Source organism: Capra hircus, chromosome 4, assembly GCF_001704415.2.
Source record: "Capra hircus breed San Clemente chromosome 4, ASM170441v1, whole genome shotgun sequence".
Lineage (NCBI taxonomy): Eukaryota > Metazoa > Chordata > Mammalia > Artiodactyla > Bovidae > Capra > Capra hircus.
The window spans coordinates 94674567-94700729 of record NC_030811.1 but is presented as its reverse complement, the minus strand read 5'-3'; the positions used below and the strand labels follow the sequence as shown (position 1 = coordinate 94700729).

General features: G+C 36.0%; 1 protein-coding gene across 1 annotated transcript in view; it reads left to right on the top strand.

The window, feature by feature from the left end:
- Window positions 1-25450, top strand: part of AHR (aryl hydrocarbon receptor) — a 51008-nt gene extending 25558 nt beyond the window's left edge. The window contains exons 3-11 of the mRNA XM_018047352.1: window positions 3570-3673; window positions 8488-8577; window positions 11310-11433; window positions 12360-12490; window positions 14327-14529; window positions 15212-15321; window positions 16118-16259; window positions 18915-20151; window positions 22977-25450. Of these exons, the coding sequence (XP_017902841.1) occupies window positions 3570-3673; window positions 8488-8577; window positions 11310-11433; window positions 12360-12490; window positions 14327-14529; window positions 15212-15321; window positions 16118-16259; window positions 18915-20151; window positions 22977-23111 (2276 nt within the window). The 3' untranslated portion in view covers window positions 23112-25450. The remainder of the gene's footprint in view (window positions 1-3569; window positions 3674-8487; window positions 8578-11309; window positions 11434-12359; window positions 12491-14326; window positions 14530-15211; window positions 15322-16117; window positions 16260-18914; window positions 20152-22976) is intronic.

Sequence of the window (26163 nt, the reverse complement as noted above, 5' to 3'; positions counted from 1 at the left end):
GATTAAGTAAGATGTAATACCTGGAAATGGCTTGGCATAGAGTGTGAGCTCTGAGTATCACACATTATTACTAAGGAAATTATTGAAGGGCACTCAGGTGGTAGGAAGGTCATCTCCCCACATCTGCTTCTTACTCTTCTGTTGCTTTCTAATCAAGGCAAGAAATGTGCATGTGAAAGTGAGTATTATTAATTAATACATCTCCTAGAAGGCAGAGGTGGTAGGTATGAAATCAAGAAATAGAGGACAGATTCATGGAAGGGCAAAAATTACATAATTTGGAGCAAGTCTCTAGGATCTGAGTTTTCTAAAAAGTCGTATGAATATTTTTTTAGGGGAGAATGGGAAGGGAGTGTACCCTTCCTGGACTGATCTTTGCACAATATTTACTTAAATTCTTAAGTGATTATTAGCCTTAAAGATGAGAGCAACATAAGTACTTGTTTGCTTGTCTTTGGAAGAACCCTAGTGATCCTCCTCCAAAATGCACTCGTCACTTTTCCTACTTAAGCAGTAGTTATACCTATTAAGTATTGTCCCTCCAATAGTTAGAACTGTAAGTATTGTTGTTTAGAAAGAGTTTATACTTTGTCTCTTTCAAGTTTCTCTAATATTTTAATTAAATTCCATGCTGGTACTTAATATATTTGGCATTCTTTTCCAGTTCTTTATTTCCATAGCTTCTATGCCCTACTTAAAGGCAGAGTCTGTCTAATGTCTAATTACATTGGCTGATATCTCCCATACAAGACCAGAAACAAGTTACTGAGATGAATGGCCTCTTTCATTTCTTATTCAGCTTCTCAGCAGTCCAGTAATACTAGTGGGAATTGACATAGATTGTTTTGATTGAAAGTTAATTTTAAAAGATTCCTGATTTAATTTAGACATTTAAATTTGACACTATTCATATCTATTTTTAGGATGACTTTGCTTCTTTCATAATATCAGGGTTTGGATTTTGTTTTCTTAAGAACAAATCTTACCAATATTTGGTATAACTTTTTTGCCTTTTATTGTATTGTATTATTGGAGTATAATTGCTTTACAATGTTGTGCTAGTTTCTGTTGTACAACAAAGTGAATCAGCCATAAGTATAGATACACAGCCTCCCTTTTGAGCTCCCTCCCACCTCACCCCCATCCCACCCCTCTCGGTCATCCGAGAGCCACTGATGAGCTCCACGTACTGTACGGCAGCTTCCAGAAGCTAGCTATTTTACACATGGTGGTATATATATTGGGCTTCCCTGGCGGCTCAGACCATAAAGAATCTGTCTGCAGTGTGGGAAACCTGGGTCGATTCCTGGGTCAGGAAGATCCCCTGGAGAAGGGAATGGCAACCCACTCCAGTATTCTTGCCTGTCAGTGCTCCTCTCTTTCATGCTGGAGCTTTTGGAAAAGTAGGAGAGTGTAGTTAACCCTGACATTGTGAGGCTTCAATGGATTCCAGCAAGTGCAGCCGCTAGAAAGCAAACAAGAGAACTTACAGGATATAAAGGGGAGAAACAGGATATAAAGGGGAGAAGAACCTTTCCGTCCTCTACCTTTCAGTGAGAAGATATTGAACCTTTTCCTTTGGTCTTGGCGAACTATTAGATCAGTTAGTTTACCTCAAACTGTTTTTTGGCCTAAGGAAATCTGTTCTGTGGCCTTTTGGAATTGTTATATTCAGAGGCCAGTGTTTTGGCCTCTTCTTGCAGAGACATGTTTTAAAAGTTGCAAAGGCCAGAACTTGGCATAAGGTTGAAATGTGACACATGCGTTGGTGATTTACCAGAAAATAGACTTCAAACATGAAAATGTTTTATATGGAACGCTTTTCTCAAACTGAGAGGAAATTTGGTTATTAATAAATCTCTGGTTTATCACTGAGCCCAATTATACTTAGCACATAAAAATTTAATGAAGTAAGAGATCTTAAAAAGATTGTCAAGGTTTGTTTTGCTTAATGGCTTCTCTTATTCAAATATCACAGGTTACAAAAAGATCAGTAAAATAGAAAGGTATTATAATTGTGTCTAAACGTCCATACTTTAGAAAAGGGAAATCCATAAGCTCTGGGAAGTACTGCTAATAAGTAAAGCGACCATTTACTGAAGTAATACTGGTTCCTCTGTACTGGAAATTTCACATATATTTGAATTATTTTTTACAACAGCTCCTGCAGGGTAATTTTTTGTTTTCTCAATTACCATTTTACATACCAGGAGACAGGCTCAAAAAGCTCCCACATTTAGGAAATGGCAGAGCTGAGATTTGAACTCAGTTCTCTGTCATACCAATGCCCACATGTTTTAACTGAGAGAATATTTGAGAGTGCTCAGGAAAACACTGAATAAGTAAATGGTGGCTGTTATTATTTTTGTTCAGCTGTGCTGTCTCCCAGACTAAATGCATACACGCACATACACACACGGGAGAGAAATGGGAAGGTGGTGATACATGCTGCTTGAGAGCATGGTATCTCATACTGGAAGCATCTCACCATCCCATCCGCCTCTCCTTCACATAAGCAGTCCACGAGCAGTTAGCTAGTACTCTTGCCTGAAAATCCCATGGACAGAAGTGCCTGGTAGGCTACAGTCCATGGGATTGCAAAGAGTCAGACACAACTGAGTGATACCACTTCACTTAATGAAAGAGAAGCCACGTTACAAGGTGTAATACCTAGGAACAGACATAAAAATACATGTGTGAATCTTTTTTTGTGGACAACTTTAAAGCATTCTAGTGGGACAAAGAATGGAGACTTGAACAAATGAAGAAACATACATGTTCTTGGACAGACTGATTCAGCATCATAAAGATGTTAATTCTCCATGAGTTGATTTATAAGTTTCATATGAAGTTAATAACAATACTAACAGGTTTTTTTACCCTAAAACTAGAGGACCCTAACTTTAATGGACATATATCTCTTTAATAAGGGGTTTGATAGATTCTTTCTCTTACCGCCCCTAGTTCACAGAAGTTAGATGATTATATAGAGAGATTAATTTTTTTTAATAGATTATGTTGTGAGGAACCTTATTATTCTAAATAGATGAGAACCAGAGGAGTGTGATAGCAATGCCGTACAGTTCTTTGAATAATAATAATGTGTGCTCAGTTGTGTCCGACTCTTTGTGACCCCAGGGACTATAGCGCACCAGGCTCCTCTGTCCATGGGCTTTGCCAAGAATACTGGAGTGGGTTGCCATTTCCTTCTCCAGGGCATCTTCCCCACCCAGGGGTCAAACCTGGGTCTTCTGCATTGGCAGGAAGGGTTCTTTACCAGTCATGCCACCTGGGAAACAGTTTACTTGAAACTTCTTAAGTAATATACCAAAAATCATATACTGAACTCATCAAAAATTGTCTTTAAGAATCTGTCAGCTGACATTAGAAACCACCCATTGGCAAAGGACTATTTACTTAGTCATTGCAGTACCAATAGATACCAATTTTTCAAATTCTTTTTTCGGTGTACATAGGTTTTTGTTTTTTTTTTTTCTTAGTGCTCTTTGAAATCACTTATTTTAAAAACTAACTACTGTATCCTTGTTTTTCCATCTTTTTTTCCCTAGTTGCATTAAAGTCCTCCCCAGCTGACAGAAATGGAGTCCAGGACAACTGTAGAAGCAAATTCAGAGAAGGCCTGAACTTGCAGGAAGGAGAATTCTTACTACAGGTAAATTGTAGTAGATAGAGTTTTTTTCATTAGAACCATTATAAATGGAAAATTAGTTAACAGCCTTTTAACTGTGCCTCGTTTCTTTAGGACTCAGTGATTCATAGCAATTTCATCTGAACTACAGTAGTTGGTATAATGCTAGTACATGAATAAATGGAATTTTATGAAGTATTAGAAGTCTAGTTATCACTTTCCCTGTTGCATTTCTTTGAATAGCAAGAAATTCTAGATCATTTTAAAGGTTCCCATTAAGACATTGGTTTTAGGTATATGTTTTTAGGAATATAGTTCCATTAAAAGAATTTTATTCAATAGTTTGAAATTGTTCTTAACCTGAACAATGTGTTCTTGTAACTATATTTTCTTTGAGCAGCTGTGTATGACTTAGCAACGTGCTATAGATTTTTTTAAGCCTCTATCGGCCCTATTGTCATGCATTAGAACTCTGAGAGCTTCTGGTAGATTTGTCTGTGAAAGTATTTGAAATCTTTTCCTATTTTTCTGTCTCTTGGAACCGATAAAATGCTTGATTCTCTGTTAAATTCTCAGATATTTATTCTGTTAAAGAATGAAGATGTATGCTGTGAAGAATGTACATATGCATAACTGAATCACTTTGCTGTACACTTGAAACTAACTCAGTGCTGCAAAGTAACTCTACTTCAATTTAAAAATAGTAAAGAGAAGAAACTCAAAATTTAAAGGATGTGTGCTGTAATCTGTACTATTATTACAGATTTTTAATTCTACAGAACTTTTAATTCTACATAACGATTTTTAATTCTACCCAATGAACTGAGATGTGAGCTTAATTTGCAACTGTGATAAAAAGTAGCTGTAAGTTTCAGTAACTCCATTCATTAAGTAAATGCTTAAGTGTAACCTGGTAATTTATAACACTTTATTATAATTTATAAAATTGTATATAACAAATTATAATTTTATAATTGTGTTCAAATCCCTGATAGGGAAAATTAACTTTTGCTTCCATTATGTTAGAAAAAAGTTAAATAACCATGAGTCATCCTCCTGCCTCTGGCTGAGGATTTCTATGTATTGATATATTAGCTGAAACACAAAGACCCCTTAGGTCACAGGAAAGCATTCTAATAATTGCTGCTTAATATGATTAAACATAGCGGGCTTCCCAGGTCATACAATGGTAGAGAATCTGCTTGCCATTGCAGGAGACACAAGAGATGCCAGTTTGATCCCTGAGTTGGGATGATCCTCTAGAGAAGGAAATGGCAACCCACTCCAGTATTCCTGCCTCGGAAATCTCATAGACAGAGGAGCCTGGCAGGCTACAGTCCATGGGGGTCACAAAGAGTTGGACATGACTGAGCGTGTGTGTGCACGCACACACCACACGCACAGACACACACACACACACACACACACACACAATGTGATTAAATACATCTCGGTTCATGTAGTAACGTAATAAGGAAGTTCTTTATCTCAGGTGAAAACAGACAAATGTGGCATGCTTCATACTTCTTATCTTAAACTGGCTTAAATTATCGGCCAGTGATTTTTATTTTCTCTCTAAAACATTTAGACAGATTGTCAACATATCCTATGTCAAGGGCCCAGAATAAAAATATACTGCTGCAAGCTGGTGTTCACTTTTTAATTGTTCTAAAAATTGGAAGCATTTAAATATTTAAAATGAATAGTCCATCATTAATTCTGTTTTATGCCATTTGTAGATTATTCTCCAGCAGGAGGCATCACATACTATACAGTTTGCTTAGGACGTGCTAAGTCACTTCAGCCATGTCTGACTCTTTCCAACCCAATGGACTGTAGCCCACCCAGGCTCCTCTGTCCATGGGATTTTCCAGGCAAGAATACTGGAGTGTGTTGCCATTTCTTCCTCCAGGGGATCTTCCCAGGGTTGGAATCCCTGTCTCTTAGGTCTCCTGCGTTGGCAGGTGGGTTCTTTAGCACTACCACAATCTGGGAAACCCTTCCTTAGGACAGTACCTATTCTCCCATATGAAGTAGATGACCAAAAGCATAGTAGACATGTGAAGATGGGATATTTCATTATGTACAGTTACCATAATGTGTGGTTATCAACTAGTTACCAAAGAGGATATGTCCAGAGGTACAGCACACTATTTGGCTTATAACTTTGGTGAGTCTTTGCCTTTGGTTTTAACAAACGAGGCACATGAAGAAAATATTTTTAAATATTTAACAAAAGTTTAAAATATTTATTTTCTTTATTAAATTTATTACTGTCTTATAAGGAATGAAAATAAAACAATAAGTAACTTTTGTATCTTTTCATTATGCATATACGTTCTGTCTGGTGACACCTAATATTGTGCTTATTAAAATCTATAGCTTCATTTTTGAAATAACAGTTCAAATTATAAATAACAGTGTTAATTGCAGTTCATTTCTCTTATTAAATAGTAAGTGTAGCTCAACATGATTTTCAGATAGTTGTGACTGAGACTAATAATAATAATTTTGTTAGTATGTAATTACCAAATTTATTCCTTCTTTTAACTTGCTGAGATAGTAATTCAGTATAACTTCATTCCACATGGTATTTCAGATCATTTATATATATATATATGTATATATATATAACTGATATGTGCATGTATATTTTTGAGAGGCTTTTTGGTTTATTTCTGACAGTTAACATTTGTCTAAAAGTTACTGGCATACCCTAAATTATCTTCATGTCTTCTGGAATACACTAATGAGCTTCTTGGAAAGTACTAAATTTCTTTCACTCTTCAGAAAACGTGATATTCTCCAAAATAATATGCATATGATCGATGGGTACTGTTGTCTGGAAGGAAGATATTTTCAAAACAAACAAACAAAAAAAGCAGTAATGGACATAGCCCTACTACAACCAAGTGAAATTTAAGAATGCTCAATTTGGAGGGTGTTAATCATTAGACATTTTAGTTCTTGGTGGGTGCCATTGCCATTCTTCATCCTGGGGAAATTGCCAGGCATAATAAGGCGTAATATGTGAAGTCAAGGATCTCAGATCCCAGTTGTGATTTTGTGAGTTACAGCCATACAACAGTTGGTGATTAGTAACGCTTAAAGGTAGCAGATCACGGTACGACGCACAATGCTACGCGGGCAAACTTTAGAGCCAACCTCTCCCTTGTGGTTCAGCTTGTTCGTAGCTCTCGGCTCTTCACTTCCGTGTCCTCGATTTACAAACTGGACTGTGACACCTACTTCTGTGGATTGCTGAGGGAATTAAGTTACTTGAATCCATAAGAAACCATTGAGAAAAGTGATTGTTAAAGAGTAGGTGCTGTTTGCTGTCTGTATAGTCAGGCTCTTAGAAGTATAATATAGACTAGGGATCCTGAAGCTGAAAGGGATTGGAGTGAAAAGGAAGACAGACACTGTGTTTCTTTCACCCCGTCTGACAGTGAGGGTATTTACTAGTGTGTGGGCATCATAAGCACAGGGGCGACGGCTTGTTCATTTGTGAATCTCATTACTGAGCATGCGTCCTGTCTGGTGTGTAACATTTTAGTAAGTGCTGAGCAGACTACTTGCTATCATTTGTGTGTCCCTGTAGTTCACAAAGCATGATCTGGTAATACTTGATCTGCTCATTTCCACAGCTGCATGTTGCCTCACCGGAGGTGAGTGCCAGCTCTATACCAGGTACTGCGTTAGGTGAGACACAGTCATCCTATCCACCTGATAAAGAGCCTGTTTTTCAGTCAGGGACACAAAAGCTCGAACTGGTAAATAACAAAACCACACTGTTGGTAAGAGACAGAAGAATCTAGTCCAAATTCTGACTCAAAACTATGTGGTTCTTAAACTAAACCATTCCATGTCTCGCTTTACAGAGAAAAGAGTGTCTCAGGAGGGTTTAACAATCAGCGCACATAGCATGAAGAAAAACAAGTACTGAGTTGAACTCAAGCAGGCAGTAATGAGGGCTTGAGATTTAAAAGATGTGATCACAATGAATTCTTAGGGTGATCTAAATACTTTTATTACCATATAGAGATATTAACATAGGACTCAAACAACCACTAAAAGAACAGGAAAAGAGAGCATAACTTCTAAACTAAAAGAAAGAAAAAGGGATAATAAAAAAATAATTGCCCCAACGGAGGCAAAGTGGAAAAAGTAGCATAGTATATAGGTTAACAGATAGAAATAACATCTATAAAATATGATAGCTTTAAACCTAAATATTATTAGTAATTATATTAAATAGAACTTAATTTGCTATATACTTGTCTTACATGTATATATTAGTTCTAATGTATAGTCCATTTGTATTCCTTTTCTAAAACAAAAATGTTTTCAGTGTTTTATAATACTTTGAGAGTATCTAAATTTCAAAGTGCATTAGTGCTTAAACTACCTTTACACAGAGATTTTCTGCTATCAAATTTCTTTTAAGGCTCTAATCAACATCTTTACATGCTATCTTCCTTTAAAAGTAGTGTGACAGAGTGTAGTAAATGATATGTATACAATTATGTTTAGAAAACATGTCCAGTATATTAAAAACAAAATCTATAGCGCATGAGGAAGAAGAAATCAATATTCTATTCAAGTTATTGTGATTGAGTATTCAGTGAGCTCTAAGATTTTCTTTGGCCAAATCAAAAGAATGGATTCTTTTCACCACTAGGGGTGTGGTGTGTCTGCATTTCTGGGGTGTAATCATTTTAACGATTTAAGAGATTTTTCATCAGTAAAAGTAATAACCTTGATTGAAGTCAATACTTAACAGATGATAATACTGTTAGTTAGTCACATTACTAATTTTCTAACTTTTCTCGTTGCAGGCACTAAATGGCTTTGTACTGGTTGTCACTACAGATGCTTTGGTTTTCTATGCTTCTTCCACCATACAAGATTACCTGGGGTTTCAGCAGGTAAATATAGTTTCCTTAGGTCATTAAAAAATTCTTTTTTGAACATTAACTTACTACTTTTTATTTATCGTATACTGTAGGGACACGTGACAATTTTTAGATTAAAATGTAATTGAAATATATATGTTATAGAATAAAAAAGTATATGTTTGCAGCTAATATATTTTTATGCTTTTAATATTTTACTGCATTATAATTTCCTTAAAGGTACATGTGATTCATGGGTTTTGTGTTTCCTCTTTCATTTATAAGGAATTCTTATGTATAAGAAAGAACAGATGGGGTTGGGATGGGGGCAGACAGGAGAATATTTGCCATCAAATTAGTTATGGAAATTGGAGGGCAAGTGGTAACTATGAAATGAATGAGGTGATATGTAAAGGTACAAGCAAAATACTGTGGCTTATCCCTTTAATTCCTACTTGTGTGGATTATAAAAGTTTTCCTGAAGGAAATGGTATTTAATCTGAAGAGATTGTGGGCTCCAGATGAGTGGACAGTTGTGGAGGGAATGCAGAGAAGAAGAGCTAGCCATACTCTAGGTAGTAGGCTGGAAGGCCTTGAAGGAGGTAAGTGTGTCTGGTTTAATGGTACTAAGTATATGGTGAATATGGATTCGTAAGGTGTTCTGTGTATTTGAGAGGCGAAAACATCCAATATGATTTGGGAACAGTTTGTAAGTACCCTTGAATGCTTGCTACTGTTACATATCAGTAGTTCTTAATTTCTAATGTTCTTAAGAATCACTGAAAAACTTGATAAAACGTCATTAAATTGATGAGTGTCAGTCCCATATAATCTAATTCAGTATGTCATAGTGGAGCCCATGTATTTTATTTCTAACAGGCTCAACAGGTGATGCCAAGACTGATGTCGAATAACACTGTCTGCACTGTCATGTGGCCTGAAGTTTAAATTATGCCATACACACTATAGAAGCCACTAAATACTTTCGTTGAAGGGAATGCATGTGCTCCAATCTGTATTTCATAAGATAACTCTGGCAGTTGTGTAATGAATGGCATAGAGATGACTTCATGTTAGAAGAAAAGGTTCATAGGAAGGTTCAAGTCCGGATAGCTAAAGAGGTGGAATCTGGCTCCTGACACCAGACCTAAGTATTTTTGAATTTTAAAGGAAATGTATTAATGTCCATGGAAAAACCTGTTAGAAACTTCATTACATAACTAGCTTAATTATTATTTGATTGATTCATAACAGTTAAGAAATAAAAAAGCTTAGCTATTTCCCAATCTGTTTTTTTTCTTCATATCTATACCTAACCTGGATATTCTTTAAGAAAACATTTATATCTGACATTGATGGTGGTTTATGGCACCATTTTTAAAACTGCAGGTCATGACTCATGAGTGGTTGATGAAATTGATACAGAGGATCACCAGTCATTCTTTTTAGCTGCTTCAAATAAAATAGGAAACACAATATTGTCACACATAAAAGCTCTCTGTGGAACTTTTTTCCATGTCTATATGCACACAGCAAACACACACAATGGATGGAAAATATTTCTTGCTGTGAGTTGCAATAAAAAAGTTAGAACACTAATGGCGGAAAGGCTAAGGTCTCAGCACTGTAGTAAATGCTGAGAAGCAAGAGGTGGAGGAAAGACTCTGACCTTTGTAAAGGCAATATCCCTTAATCTTAGGGAATCTACTAGAAGTCAAAATTTCATGTCAGGAAAATTGTTAGAGAGCAGGGAAGGAAATATGTAATACTTCAAGCTGAGAGAAGTCAAATTTAACTGAATGTTCAGACAAGTTTTGTCAAAGGAAGATTTTTTAAAAAATTTTAATTGGTGGAAAATTGTCCTACAGTGTTGTGTGGTTTCTGCTGTACAACAATGCAAATCAGTCATAATTTTATATATATGTACCCCCTTCCTCTTAAGCCTCCCTCCCCTCTCCCCAGCCCTCTAGGTCATCCCAGAGCGCCGGGCTGGGCTCCCTGTGGTGTGTAGCAACTTCCCACTGCCGGTTCTGCACATGATAGCATGTGTGTGTCAGTGTTCTTCTCTCAGTTCGTCCCTTCTGCACCTTGCCTGCTGTGTCCGCAAGTTCATTCTCTACGAGGTTCATCAGTACTGTTTTTCTAGATCCCATATATATGTGTTAATATATGATACTTGTGTTTCTCTTTCTGACTTACTTCACTCTGTATAAGAGGCTCTATTTTAAAAGATCAATAAATAAAAATCAGCAGAACCTAACGTGTTGCAGTTAAGGAACAGGAACGTGACTTATTTTGACTAAAAAGTGGTTCACATAGGGAAGCGATGACAAATAACCTTTGATTTGTCAGCTGTAGTGTCTTTCTAAACTTTTCTTGTTTTGAATTCCAGGAGAGCTTTGCAATTGTTTGATTTGCATACATCACTACTAAAAAGCACCCTGTAATCGAGCAACTAGGTTTTGAAATTAATAAACCACATTTTAAAAAATCAGTGTATGTGTGCTCTGTCACTCAGTCACATCCGACTCTGCAACCCTATGGACTGTAGCCCGCTAGGCTCCTCTGTCCTTGGGATTCTCCAGGCAAGAATAGTGGGGTGGGTTGCCATTTCCTCCTCCAGAGGATCTTCGCAATCTGGCGATTGAACCCACATCTCCTGTGTCGCCTGCATTGGTAGGCAGATTATTTACCACTGAGGCACCAAGGAAGTTCTTTTAAAAATCAGCACTACTTGTTAATTTCTTTGTTTCTTTTTTCTTTAGTCTGATGTCATCCATCAGAGTGTGTATGAACTGATCCATACCGAAGACCGAGCTGAATTTCAGCGCCAGCTGCACTGGGCGTTAAATCCTCAACAGTGTCCAGACTCTGGACAAAGAATTGATGGTAAGAATGTTTACCAAAAGGTAGTGTTGGGAATTGAATTCTCTGAAAGGAGGCAGAGAATCTTTAGGGGCATGGAACTCCACAGTGAAGATGAGGAAGAAGGGGAAAGACATGAATCTCTAGCCGTGGGCCAGAACCAGGTCACAAGAAGCCTGATGACCTAAGGAGGACCTCGAGAGATGACAGCCATTGATGAATTCCAAGTGATAAAGTATAGCCATATACTCAGTAATATAGTGTATAAAAATAATTCTTACATTATTGTGAAAGAGGGGATGGAATGTACAAGGTTAATTCTGGAGTGTGTATAGATTGTTCTGTGTTTAAAATACACCAAATATAAAAGCAAACTGGCAGATGGAGGAATTAAAAAATACTTTTTTCAACAAAAGCAGTGTCTCCGTACATATGTAAAAATGTTAAAAAGGAGAAGAAAGGTGTTAGAAAATATAGAAATTGTTGACAGTGATAGCTCAGTAGAAATAAAAACAGCTGAATAGGTAAAGTTCTATGTAGTAAAAGTATTATTCAATAAGTTTTAATTTCTTTTCACTAGCTCCTCTTCTGAAAGTGATTTTTTTTTATAATCAGAATATAGCTTTGGTTTAGAAATGAACACAGATTTCAGCTATTCAGACACTTGTGCTGTGCTGTGCTAAATTGCTCAGTTGTGTCTGACTCTTTGCGACCTCGTGGACTGTAGCCTGCCTGGCTCTTCGGTCCATGGGATTCTCCAGGCAAGAATACTGAAGTGGGTTGCCAGGCCCTCCCTCAGGGAATCTTCCCAACCCAGGGACCAAACACATGTCTCTTCTGTCTCTTGCCCTGGCAGACGGGTTCTTTAGCACTAGGACTACCTGAGAAGCCCAAATACTTAATTTTTAGCAAAACGGAAAGTAACTTTGCGTTGCTATTTATTTCTATAGAAGCTAATGGACTCTCCCAGCCAGCCATGTATTATGACCCAGACCAGATTCCTCCAGAGAACTCTTCATTTATGGAGAGGTGCTTCGTCTGCCGACTCAGGTGTCTGCTAGATAATTCATCTGGTTTTCTGGTAAGGTGTAGCATCTTATACTGGCATTTATTATGAAGTTGTAGAAAATTAAAAAGAAAAGTGAAACAAATCTGAATGTATTTGAGTTTGGGTTATAAAAATCTACTTAATTAAATAGTTTTATAAAGGAAAGTAACTTTTAAAAGTCTTTTTAGATTTTTGAAAATATCTTCCGTAACTCAGAGCCTCTATCCTTTAGGATGCAGTATAACAAAGACTGAATGGAATAACATTGACCATTGTATTTTGCCCTTCTTTTGGACTTTGTAGGTATAAGATAATTATGTGGCGCTTTTTTGGTGGCACACTGCTTATTATCTTCTTTGGGTTTAACGCCTGCTAGATGGAAAAATTATCACGGCATTTTCCATAGGGCTAGAATAACTGCCATGTAGAAAAACGGTTGCATATTCATCACTGCAGGGTCCTTATCTGGTATGAGACACTCTTGTGTAGTGTGAACTCTCATGCGTTGGAGTGAATTCCATCACAACACCCTGTGTGAATTCCCAGGATGACCTGCAAAGGGAGGACACTAGGAGGGGAGGTAGATGGTCCAGGCTCTCACTTGTATCCTTAAGACAGTGCACTCCACCACAGATCCGTTCACAACATGATTTTTGTTGGGGTGTTTATGTCTGAATTTTGCTTACCCGGAATTAGAATTGTGCTTTGAGAGAGTTTTCCTTGTACTGATGGTCAATTAGTATGTATTTCTAGATGAAATTTCTTTGTGTAATTGGGCCTTTTCTCCCTTGTACTGGGGTCGTATGGACGTCAGAGTCATCCCTTGGCTTGGTCAGTACTGTTTTAAGCAACCAAATTGATCATGGTCATGATTGTCTGTTTCCTCTGTCTTCTGAAATTATTCTTTATCCTAATAGAGGTCTGCATTCTTTATATGGTTTTAGGATTCATTTTAGTGTTTTTGAACAGTTGTGTTTTCTCTCTACAGAAAAGATTTCCTTGAGTTTTGAAATATACTCTGAGCTATGGAATCTAGCCCATGTATATTTGAAAATTAATGTGTACTTGCTGACTTTACCACAATTCATTTGTTCAGGAAATAGATTTTGAGCATGCACTGTGCACGGACCCATGCTAGACATAGATGCTAGGGCAGCTGCAAGCTCAGAAAACTATGTAGGTCTTCCTATTGTGATCTGTTAAAACAAGGAGTGGGTCTCTTAGCAGTCCCTTGAGGACAGTCTCATACTATCTTTTAGGATGTTTTTAATGAGCTTCCTGGGAAGAAGGGAACAACAATAGCATTTGATAGCCTCATGAACTTTTGTGGAATTATCAAAACACTGAAAATGGCCTTGATTGAGCCCTTTAAAAAGGAACCATTTTATTTATTTTTCAAAAGTTTAAAAAAACAAAACTTTTATTTAAAAAGGCTTAAAATGAAGTGATTGTATGCTAATTTAACAGGTAAGTTGTATAAGGAAATTCTACTTTTTATATTCTCCAAGAGCTGGATTCCATTCTGTGTGCTTTGCTCTTTCTTCAGACCTCTTAACTTCAGACTGGAGTTGAGCAGAAATGTGGCTTACTGCTTTCCTCTGGAAAAGATTGACTGGAAACTAAGTCTCTCACCCATCCCCAGAGGACAGACATATGCTATGAAGATCTAACAGACATTTTGTAGAAGCAACCAGCCAGTCCCAAAAGCTTCCTATTGGCTATAATGCCTACTCAGCTTCCCACTTTTGTCACTTTTCACCCCGGGGCAAACTCACAGCCCAGAAAATATCTTTCTGTCATAGTGATCAGACTGGGGTGGTATGGAACCTTTATACAGCATTCATCTTAATGAACTTTTTGTTTCTTAAGGCAATGAATTTCCAAGGGAGATTGAAATATCTTCATGGACAGAACAAGAAAGGGAAAGATGGATCGATGCTTCCACCTCAGTTGGCTTTGTTTGCAATAGCTACTCCCCTGCAGCCACCATCCATACTTGAAATTCGAACCAAAAATTTCATCTTTAGAACCAAACACAAACTCGACTTCACACCTACTGGTTGTGATGCCAAGTAAGTGAAACTTTTTCGGGTTTATTTTACCAAATGTGTATTTTATAAATGTGTCTGTCTTATATATATATTTTCCATATGGTATAGTTTATAACTTTGTTTATTATCATAGTAGCTAGTATTAGTTCATAGTTTGTAGCATAGCCTTTTAAAATAATTTCATCACATTCACAGATCATTTATTTTATATCTTACAGTATTGCCACAATTTCTGTATTATAGATAATGTGTTTATATTAATAAGATTCAGTATCCATTTATTGCCGGCTTGTTTTACATTGTACGTAGTTTGACTTTTTGCCCTGGAAGTTCAGTAACCAAAGTATGTTGCTGCTTTTCTCCTTCCTAGTATGGGAATGCATACAGGTTTGAGAAACCCTGCCCCTCCAAATGAAGTAAAAGTATTCTAAAATATAATTAAAGATTTTGTATTTCATCTATATGATCTACTCTGTTAGACTCATCTTTAGTGATTATTCTCCTGAATGAAGACCATGAAAGTTATCTAAAACTGAAATTTGCAGACATATACAAAAGAGAGCAATTATAGAAATGTGTTCGTTTCTACCTGCTAGTGTGAAATTCTGAGTGTCAACATAGTGCAGAAAATAACTAAATAATTTATGTAGGTCACTTCATTTGTGTTAAATTTCAATTTTGTGGTTATTTTCCCTTTAAACAGAGGAAAACTTGTTTTAGGCTACACTGAAGCGGAGCTGTGCATGAGAGGATCAGGATACCAGTTTATTCATGCTGCTGACATGCTCTACTGTGCTGAGTACCACATCCGGAGTAAGTTGCAGTTTCTCATGAACTTGACTGAGAAAATACCTTTTACTCGAGGGCATGTTTCAGATTATTACTGATGTAAAAGTGTTTAAAGAAACTATCTGGATTAGCTTCTACTCAGTATCACACAACTGTGAGTAACTGGAGTTACACTTTTAATTCATTAGCTGCCGCACAGGAATGGAGTAGCTTAATTACTCTGAAAATGGCCATTTTGTCTCATCAATTTATTTCATAACTTTGTTAATATAGTGAAAGTGTTAGTTGCTCAGTTGTGTCTGCCTCTTTGCAACCCCACAGACTGTAGCCCACCAGGCTCCTCTTTATGGAATTCTCCAGGCAAGAATACTGGAGTGGGTTGCCATTCTCTTCTCCAGGGGGTCTTCCCGACCCAGAGATTGAACCTGCATCTCTTGCGTTGCAGGCTGATTCTTTACCATCTGAGCCACCATGGAAGCCCAGATTATACTTTAAAATTGTAGAGTAAAATGTCAGACTTTTTAAAAATGAAAACAATTTCCCCCCCAAAACTATACTCCCTATAGTTTCACATATTACTTGAATTGTCTGACTTAATCTTTCCTTGAATCATTTAAATAATAAATTTAGTCTGAAATAGGAAAAAACAGCAATGCTGAAGAACTATCTTAATGCATTTTAATATACTGTGCTTAGAAGTCATCAGTGTATTTATCATCTTTGTTGATATGTGAATTACACCCAGAAATATTACAGAGATTTTCTTTACTGTGTTGATTTTAGATTTGCTAATTTAATTTTGTTTGTTTGTTTGTTTTAGTGATGAAGACTGGAGAGAGTGGCATGACAGTGTTCAGGCTTCTTACGAAAGACAATCGATGGGCTTGGGTGCAGTCAAATGCACGCTTAGTTTATAAAAATGGAAGACCAGATTATATCATTGCAACTCAGAGACCTCTAACGTAAGCACAAAGACCTAGAATGTTTCATGTTTTGGTGGTTTAGAAATCCTCTTACATGAAAACCTTAAAGTAAATTCGAGGAGACTTTACACTGGAAATAAACACCAAAAAGGTAATATGTGTAGAAAGAAGCCTAGGTAAGTTAAAGACACTGAGAAATCAGAATTAACCAACTTTCTTGAACAACTGTGGATGTAGAGCTATTGAAGAGAATGATTAACAAAAACTCCAAGGGTTCATCCTGGGTATCTGAAAGTAAGGTGAAAAGCCAGGGCCTTCTGTTAAAATAAAAATGTAATAGTGCTTTATTTAGCATGTGTTTGCTAATAAGCAGGCAGTGATTCTTAAGTTTCTCATATGTTCTAGAAGTGGGGATGTTGTCAAATATTCACGTTGCACACCTTTTCTCTACTCTGGAGAATTGATTTGTGTATGTGGCTTTGAGGGTAAGGATCACAATTAGTCTTTGTCCCTTATATGAACATTTAGTCGACGAGTAACATTTATTTAAAAGATGATTTTTTTGAAAAGACCACCTTTTCCTCACTGCACTACATTTCAATCAGAGGATTGTATCTGTGATTCTGCTTCTCAGTTCCATTGGTCAAGTTGTCTGTTTTTATTCCAAAGCACATTGTCTTAACTATTCTGTATCTTGATAGGCCTTGATATCTTTATGCCCACCATTTTGTTTGGTCAGAATTTTTGTTCTCCTTGGGTAGAGTCTTGGCCTCTTCTTTACCATTCATATTTCCATATATATTTAGAAATCAGTTGCCAATTCCTATGGGAAAATCTGTTGAGATTTTTAATGGGACTATATTGAAATTATAGTTCCTTTTGGAAAAATTAACATCTCTATATTGAATCTTGCAACCCATGAATGTGGTGGTCCATGTGTATGTACCCATGTTTTTATCTTAATAATGGGCTGTATTGTTCTTACCTGAGTCTTATACATATTTTAATTTTATTCCTAGATATGTTCTATGATGTTGTTTTAAATGGTGTGCATATATATTATAATTTTAATATATAGAAATAGTTGAGTTTTTAATATTGGTGTTTTAGTGACCTTACTTCAACTCACTTATTAATTCTAATAAAGTGTCTGTAGACTTTTTTAAGGTTTTCTAATATGTCCTATGTTGTTTGCAAATAATTTTTTTCTTTTAACCTTTAGACTTAGTTTTGTTCTTTTTTTTTAAGTTCTTCCATTGTACTGGCTAGGCCCTCAGTAGAATGCAGTGGAAATAATGATAATTCATTTTGGTCTTATTCCCAACTTTAAGGGAGAAAGACTTCAAATGCTTGATCATTTCATATGATATTTGTAAGTAGTCTTTTGTTATTTTTCTAAATACTGGGTTTATTGTTTCAGGTTTAAAAGCATCCCTGTCTTTAGTTTACCAGAAGGATATCATCATCATGAGTGGCTGTTGAATTTTTATACCAAATACTTACTTCGCATTCATCAACATCATGATTTTTCTCCTTTATGCTCTTATTTTCTTTCTGTTCTATAAGTTCTGTACTCATATAATTTTAAGACATATTTTCTGGTATTAGGAATTTGTGCCCTGTCTTCATCACTATTCCTAGAAGGCTGTTAATTTTATCATCCTTCTCAAGGAGTCAGCTTTTGTTTTATTGATTTTTTTCCTGTTATACATTTGTTACCCAGTTATGTCTGTTCAGTATTATTTCCTTCCTTCTACTCTTCTTGGGTATAATTTGAATTTCTTTCCATCTTTTTCTTTTTTAATGTATTTGGTTAAGGTATTAGTTTTTCTCTATGATTTTAACTACAGTCCTTTGTCTTTATCATTCAGTTGAAAATATGCTAGTATTTGACTTGTTTATTCAGGAATTATTTAGAAACATAGTGTTATGTACTGTTCAATACTAGGGGATTTTCTAGTTGTCTGTTTGTTCCTTGACTTTAATTCCACTGAGGTCAGACAATAGACTGAAGGAATTCAGTCCTTTGAAATTTGTTGTGGCTTATTTTATAATCCAGTGTATGGTCAGTGTTGATCAAATATCCTACATGTTCTTGTCAAGACTACACGTTCCCTTGTATGTACAGTATTCTTTACATATCAGTGGTCTGGTTTGTTTTGTTCACGTTTTTATACATTTGCTATTTTTGTTTGCTTGTTCTATTAGTTATAAAGAGGTTGTTAGACCTATTTGGAGCTCTTTACCTAATACCAGCATTAAATTTTACACATATACACACTATATAGTATATATGAAACTATGACATTTATTCCATGCCTTAACCTAACTTACGATTCTTTTCCCATGCAAAACATTTTAATTTTCATATGTCAATCTTCCTTTAGAGCTTTATATTTCAGCATGCCTCACTGGTATATTTGGATCTGTGTTCCATTCAGAATTTGTTTTTTCAGGTAGGGATGGAATCTGAGAGTGAAATTAAATTTTTGGACAAATTCTATCTAAATTTCTATAAACAGTTTTAAGTACTTGTCATCAGAAAGATTTCTCTCAAATTTATGTTCACCTCTAGCAAATTTAACTACTGTGTGTTTCGTGTGCTAGTTTTTCTTTTTTAAAATTTCTTATTTGGGCAATGTTTAGGATACGGCTTTTTCTAATCCATGCAAACTTTCTTGTGCCCAATCGTAGAGATGAAGAAGGAATGGAGCACTTAAACAAACGCAACATGAAGTTGCCATTTATGTTTACCACTGGAGACGCCGTTCTATATGAGATAAGCAGCCCCTTTCCTTCCATAATGGATCCCTTACCAATAAAGACTAAAAATGGTGCTGGTGGAAAAGACACATCAACTCTAAGTAAGGAGTCCCTCAACCCCAGTTCCCTCCTGAATGCCATGATGCAACAAGACGAGGCTATCTATCTCTATCCTGCCTCAACTAGTGCACCTTTTGAAAGGAATTTTTTCAGTGACTCTCTGAATGAGTGCAGTAACTGGCAAACCAGTGTTGTGCCTATGGGGAGTGACAGTATCCTGAAACATGAGCAGATCAGCCAGTCTCAGGACATGAACCCAACTCTCTCTGGAGATCATGCCAGGCTCTTTGCAGATAACAGAAACAGTGACTTGTACAGCATTATGAAACACCTCGGCATTGATTTTGAAGACATCCAACACATGCAACAGAATGAGGAATTTTTCAGAACTGACTTTTCCGGTGAAGATGACTTCAGAGATATTGACTTAACAGATGAAATTCTGACCTATGTTGAAGACTCTTTAAATAAGCCTACCTTCGGGTGTTCAGGGTACCCTCAGCAGCCATCTGTGGCTCTGAACCCTAGCTGTATGGTCCAGGAGCAGGTCCAGTTAGACCAGCAGCAGCTGCAGCCCCATCAGATGCACACAGCAGTGGAGCAGCAGCAACAACTGTGTCAGAAAATGAAGCATATGCAAGTTAACAACATGTTTGCAAACTGGAACTCTAACCAATCTGTGCCTTTGAATTGTCCTCAGCAAGACCTCCAGCAGTACAATGTCTTTGCAGACTTACCCGGGACTAGTCAAGAGTTTCCCTACAAACCTGAGCTTGATCCTATGCCTTACCCCCAGAACTTGATACCCTGTAGTCAGCCTGGGTTGCCACCACCTCCTCAGGGTACACAGTTAGACTTTCCCATGGGTAATTTTGAACCAGCCCCGTACCCTACTACTGCTTCTAATTTAGAAGATTTTGTCTCATGTTTACAAGTTCCTGAAAACCAACAGCATGGACTCAATCCACAGTCGGCCATGGTAGTTCCTCAGACGTGTTACGCCGGGGCTGTTTCAATGTACCAGTGCCAGCCAGACCCTCAGCACAGCCAGCTGGCTCAGATGCCGTACAACTCAACCACGCCGGGCTCACAGGCATTTGTAAACAAGGTAAGGGTGTTCTCAAACTGAGTAAGTCCTTTCAAATGCCTCTTCATAAATTATAAACAGATGTAAATTATGAGTTTTCTGTCAGTGACTGATTTTAACATTTTATCTGTAGCATGTATGGGAGAACATTTCTAATTTTATTTGTGACTATTTTGTGTAAGCTGGTACCTTTACGTTACTAATACAAGTATATCATTTAAAAGAAATCAAGGACGAAAGCAGTATGAATACATCCATAAGTTAAAAGTAAAATTACCAAGTAAAATTAGTTAAAAGTACACTGTTCAGAATAATGTTGATCTTTTTTTTAAATCTGACCTTTTAAACATGCTGACTTAGAAAGCTTTAAGGGTTTAAAAATAGATTTTTCAAAGCTCTTTTTTTTTTTTTCTTGACGTAGTTGATTTACATTTTCAGGTATATAACACACTGACTCAGTATTTTTATAGATTATACTCGTTATTATTAAATGTTGACTCTCTTCCTGTTGAAATTGGGCTAAAACCAGTATCAATGTGCTTCCTTCAAATACTTTTGTCCTAGGTGATCTCTGTTAAAAGTCCTAGGCTCCTCTGTGTTCTATCTTCATTTTATCCTTCAAGGTAAAATAGTTTTTTCCCTGGTATCTGAAGAAAAATAAGAAAGGTAGCTTATCTGGCTTTCTATCACGAGACTCAAGCTGGATGTTTTTAAATGTGTCATTCAGACCCTTCTACCAACATGGTACCTTAAAGTGCTTCCTAATGATCGCTGCTCTTTGTGACCACCCAGGAATCTCTTATGCTTGCCTTTATGCTTTTCCATTAGAAAATATTGAGTCCATGTTGTGTATTTTAGTTGTGAAGCAAATCCCAATAAGACTGTAATAATAGTTTATAAATGTCATTTGCAGCTTTCTCATTGTTTTTTTCCTGATCTTTTTTATACACTTGATTTGTTTGATTACATATGAGTTTTTCCCTAGAAAAAGACTGTGAAAGAATTTCTTAACCTCATTCCTGACATTGTTCAGTTATAATAAAATTTAACAATGAGTTACAATCTATCTCACAACATTGCTGCAGAATAAGCACAGGTAGGTAACTTGTAAACTGTAGAGAAGTGAATTATATAAAATTATATCCTGAAGAGGGCCTGCATTAGCACCAGCTCCTTACAGTGTTTTCTTTCCCACTGTTTTGTGTTACTTCCTTATGAATAGTAAGAATTCTGGACCTATATATTCCCCCAAGGAGTTATTGGACTTCCCTGGTGGCTCAGACAGTAAAGAATCTGCCTGCAATGCAGCAGACCTGGGTTCAATCCCTGGGTTGGGAAGATCTCCTGGAGAAGGGAATGGCTAGCTGCTCCAGTATTCTGGCCTGGAGAATTCCATGAACAGAGGAGCCTAGAGGGTTACAGTCCATGGGGTCGCAAAGACTTGGAAATGACTGAGCAACTTCTTAAAAAAAAAAAAAAAAAATTAAATCTAAAAAAAATTGGAACTCCATTTGTGGCTCACATTATATTTCTGTTGACTAGCACTGCTCTAGACAGTCTTTTTTCGGGTGGCGCTAGTGGTAAAGAACCCGCCTGCCAATGCAGGAGACATAAGAGACACAGGTTCGATCCCTGGGTTGGAAATATACCCTGAAGGAGGAAATGGCAGCCCACTCCGGTATTCTTGCCTGGGAAATCCCATGGACAGAGGAGCCTGGCGGGCTACAGTCCATAGGATCCCAAAGGGAAGGACACGACTGAAGTGACTTAGCACACAGTCTCTTTAAAGACAATTGCTGATGTGCATTGTATTGAGTGATGAAAGTAATTTATCCAAAACCTACCTTTTAGTGGGCGATTATTACCTTCCCTTTGGAAACTTGACAGAGTTTAGAAGGACTGAAACCTAATGTTACATAGGCTTTAGAAAGGTAAATTTCATTTGAAGCAATTAAAGGTATGATTATAATCCATTACTTTCACTAATTAAACTAAGATTCAAAAGTTCTTTAATCTATAAAAACCTACAGAACTATGGAATTATTCAGGTCAATCGCTCACTCACGTCCAACTCTTTGCAACCCCATGGACTGCAGCACGCCAGGATTCCCTGTCCATCACCAACTAATTATTATTCCACAGAACTGTGTGTCTCAAGGTCCTCCCCTCCCTCCTTTTTTTCCAGTAGCACTTATGGAAATGAGACTAAATTTCATTGTTAAAAGGCAAGAGCAAGCATTTTACTTTGGTAATTTTTATTTCCATAATTAGGACAATAAGTTTAGTAGTACTTTGAAAGCATATTATGAATAAAATTGGTTATAGAAATCATACCTGTGGTATATAGTATATAAGGCATATTAAGAAACCTCTTGCAAATCATAACTTGCCGCTTTTCAGAAAGTTCTGGGTTATCTGTAGTCCAGTGTGGTGATCTTGAATGTAGTTAGCTTTTTGGTACTAAAACTTACTGAGATACAGTCTGGTCAAAGCAGACTTATGACAGAGAATAGTACCTGTGGTTCGTGACTAGTACTTTCTGATCCAGTGGTTCCTGCCCAAACCAAAGGCATTCCATTGATCAAATAGTCAGTGGAGTGCCACATCTAAAGGGAGACAATGATATCACTCACCTATACTATCTAATGGAGAAACTGAAAGATTGTAAGTGCAACTAATACATGTGTTCAGTACAACTTCACTGAATGAGTTAAAATAGCAGTAAAGGAGTTTGAAGTTTAACAAGAACAACTTGGAGGATAAAGATTTTAGAACTACATTTCGCATACCTAATGGTTTAATATATATGAAGGATCTGTTCTAATAAGTTGCGTTGCTGTTTGCAGTTTCAGAATGGAGCAATTTTAAATGAAACGTATCCAGCTGAATTAAATAGCATGAGTAACACTCAGCCTGCCACCCATCTTCACCCATCAGAAGCCAGAACTTACCCTGATTTGACATCCGGTGGATTCCTGTAATTCCAAGCCCACTCCCCACCTTGGTTTTTGAGTAGTTTGTGAAGCATCACAGAGTAATAAGACTGTCCTTGTTGGATGTCAGCAAGTTCACATGGAGGCATTGATGTACGTGTTATTTTCACTGTTATAAAAACATTAAAATCTGGTTTGTAATAAGAGGAGTTATTCACCTATACTACCATCATTAGAATAGTATGCTGTCAGAGAGGAGTGAAGTACCATCTACAGTTTACAGTATTCTGAAATAATACTACAGAATATACAGACCCTTTTCAGGGAGATATTTTGACAGTTTTAAATATGAAAAATTTTTCTCTGGTGGAATTACTTCCATCAGATTAAAATAAAATACTTTGAGTTTTGAACTTGTAGATTATTAGTGTACCAAATATGAACTATTTCCTTTTACTTTTAGCTTCTGCTTTTATCTCAGAGGTTAAAACAAATGGTTTGGTGCTTGTATAAAAAGATAATCTCAGTATGCTCCTCCCTCCTTGGTAATGTAAGTGCCTCACACTTTTTTCTACCTATAACACTGTAGGGAGTATATTTTATGTAAAATATATATTTACATAAAATATACTTTTTTCTTTTTAAAATTAATACCATTCTGCACACAAATATTATTGGTATTTCTTAAATTCAGTCATTTTTATTAATCTAGGCATGTTTCAACTGCACTACTCACCCACTTTCTTCAGGTAAAGAGCAAATAATGGTTGAAAAGAGAAATATTTATTACTTACTCTAGTTTCTAGATTTTAATGTTGCCGTGTGCCTTACGTTGAAAAATTTTGGAAGTGGAAATATCTTCCTAAATTTTTTTTTTAGTTATTGTAAGAGAGCAGCACTAAAATTTCAAGAGTTTTCAGAAGTAAGAGATATATCACCATTTAGCTTTACTAAAATCTCCACCTTAATAGTTGAATGTTGCCCTGTAAAGAATCTGCTGTTAAATGCAACCCTGAGTATTAACTTAAAATGAAGAGAAGCAGCTTTATTTTTAGCTCTTTAATAAGTACAGCACCCATTTCAATATGTATAAATTCTTTAAAAACTGTTTTAGACCTGTAATCCTTTAAAATGTAATATGTTGACTTTATAAATTTCACTTCTTAGTACAGTGGAAACTGTTTTTCTCATATTTGAGGAGTGTTAAGATTAAATATAGCAATGTTTGGTGCAGAGTATTGGTATAAGTGAAAAAATGGTGCATTGTATAGTTTATAATGAACAATGATATTTGTAAAATGTTTTCAGTCTTTCATTTAAAAATAGTGCATACCTTATATATGCACAAAAATAACTTGTTTGGGTCTTAACATATTTTATCACTGTCTTTTTAAGTAAGCAAATTAATCAGACCACTAATAACTTTACCATCCTTGGGTGACTTAAAAGTGCCACCATCTGACTTTCTTTCATTTAAATAGGACAGCTGAAAGGCATAGACATGTTTTGCATGTATTATATAAAAACACAATGAAATCCCAAACTGAAATATAGTATTAAAATACTATACTTTTCTTTTTTTAGTAAATCAATGTATATAAAAGTGACTTCAGACACAATAGCTAAGTCAGTTTTATGCATTTTCCAACAGAATTTTGAACCTGGACAATGAATTCAAGTGTTGAAAAAAATAAATTTGTCTAAAACATTTCATAATTTGTTTGTAGCAGGAGGAATCACTAAAGATTTAGACCAGATTAATATTCCACTTTTACATTGAAACCTTTTATGAAAAGTCTTCATCTAAATAATTTTTGTTAGTCTCTTCCACATGTTACTGGATGAACTGTTTGTTTAGTGGGGGAAAAACAGGCTTCTAAACTGTATGTGAATATGTTGACGATCAAGTATACACTTAAAAAACTTAAAGCAATATTGTATATTTTTATCTATATAAAGTAACTAAAATTTACCTAATAATAAAATCACATTAAACCCAATACACCTTTGTCTGTATTGTTAAGTGCCAAAGGAAGAATCTTTGTGTAATGCTATATTGAGGGATTTATTTTTTGATGACGTGCACTTCTAAGGATGTGGCTGTTCCTACTCAGATCTTTTTCCTATGCCAGGTTGTTCCTCCAGCACCTGAAGACTTACCAGTGTTCCGGTGTATTACACATAGCTTTTAATCATTACTCTGCACAATCTAGTGTTTTTCAGTATTACTAAATTTTAGGTAAATGTTTTCATGGGTGTTTTCTCCTTCGAGATGTTACTGCTTACATATGCCATGCATACATTTTTGTTTAAAATATGATTTATAATATCCTTATCAAAAATTGTATACAATAATTTATGGTAATAAAATAATCACCAAGTATGAATAGTATGTTTTAACGCAAATTATTTTTGGTCCACATAAAGGAAATGAGCACTTATGGTATAGTATTGTAATTATGTCAGATGAAGGCAACCTATAATATTTAAGGATAGGTTATGTCAGTAATTCCTAAACTTCTTATGAAGTTCTGCTCCCCTGAATATTTTGGGCTTTACTGGAATATAAAAAAAGACTTCAAGGAAACTCATAGATTAAAATGCTTCTGCAATGGACTGTTCTTTTAAACCTTGCACAATCAGTGTTATAGTTTAGTGGTGGTAGTATTCATTCCATTTTAATAGTATTTTAAGAATATTTATGAAAAAAATTTTAAACAACCCATGTTCTATTTTGTGCTTTGATAAGAAAAGTTATTGCCTGAACTTATGTCTCTATCAAATATACCATGTTAAGCCTTTGGTATTACATTATAACTATTAAACACTCACCTTGAATTCTGCAGTTGGCATTATTTGAAGAAAAAGTTCATTCTCAGTAACAATTGTTTACATTAATTTTACACTTATTCTTAATCATAACAACTTGATAGTAACATAGCAAATGCGCATTACACCTGAGTCTGAACATTTGAGAAAGACTAACACTGTCTTTCGTCTGAAAAGTGCATAATATATTCAGTTTCAAATATTTGATCTCAAAGAACCAAGAAAAAAATCCAGATAATCATATTCCTGATGCCTGCTTTCATTTAGTCAA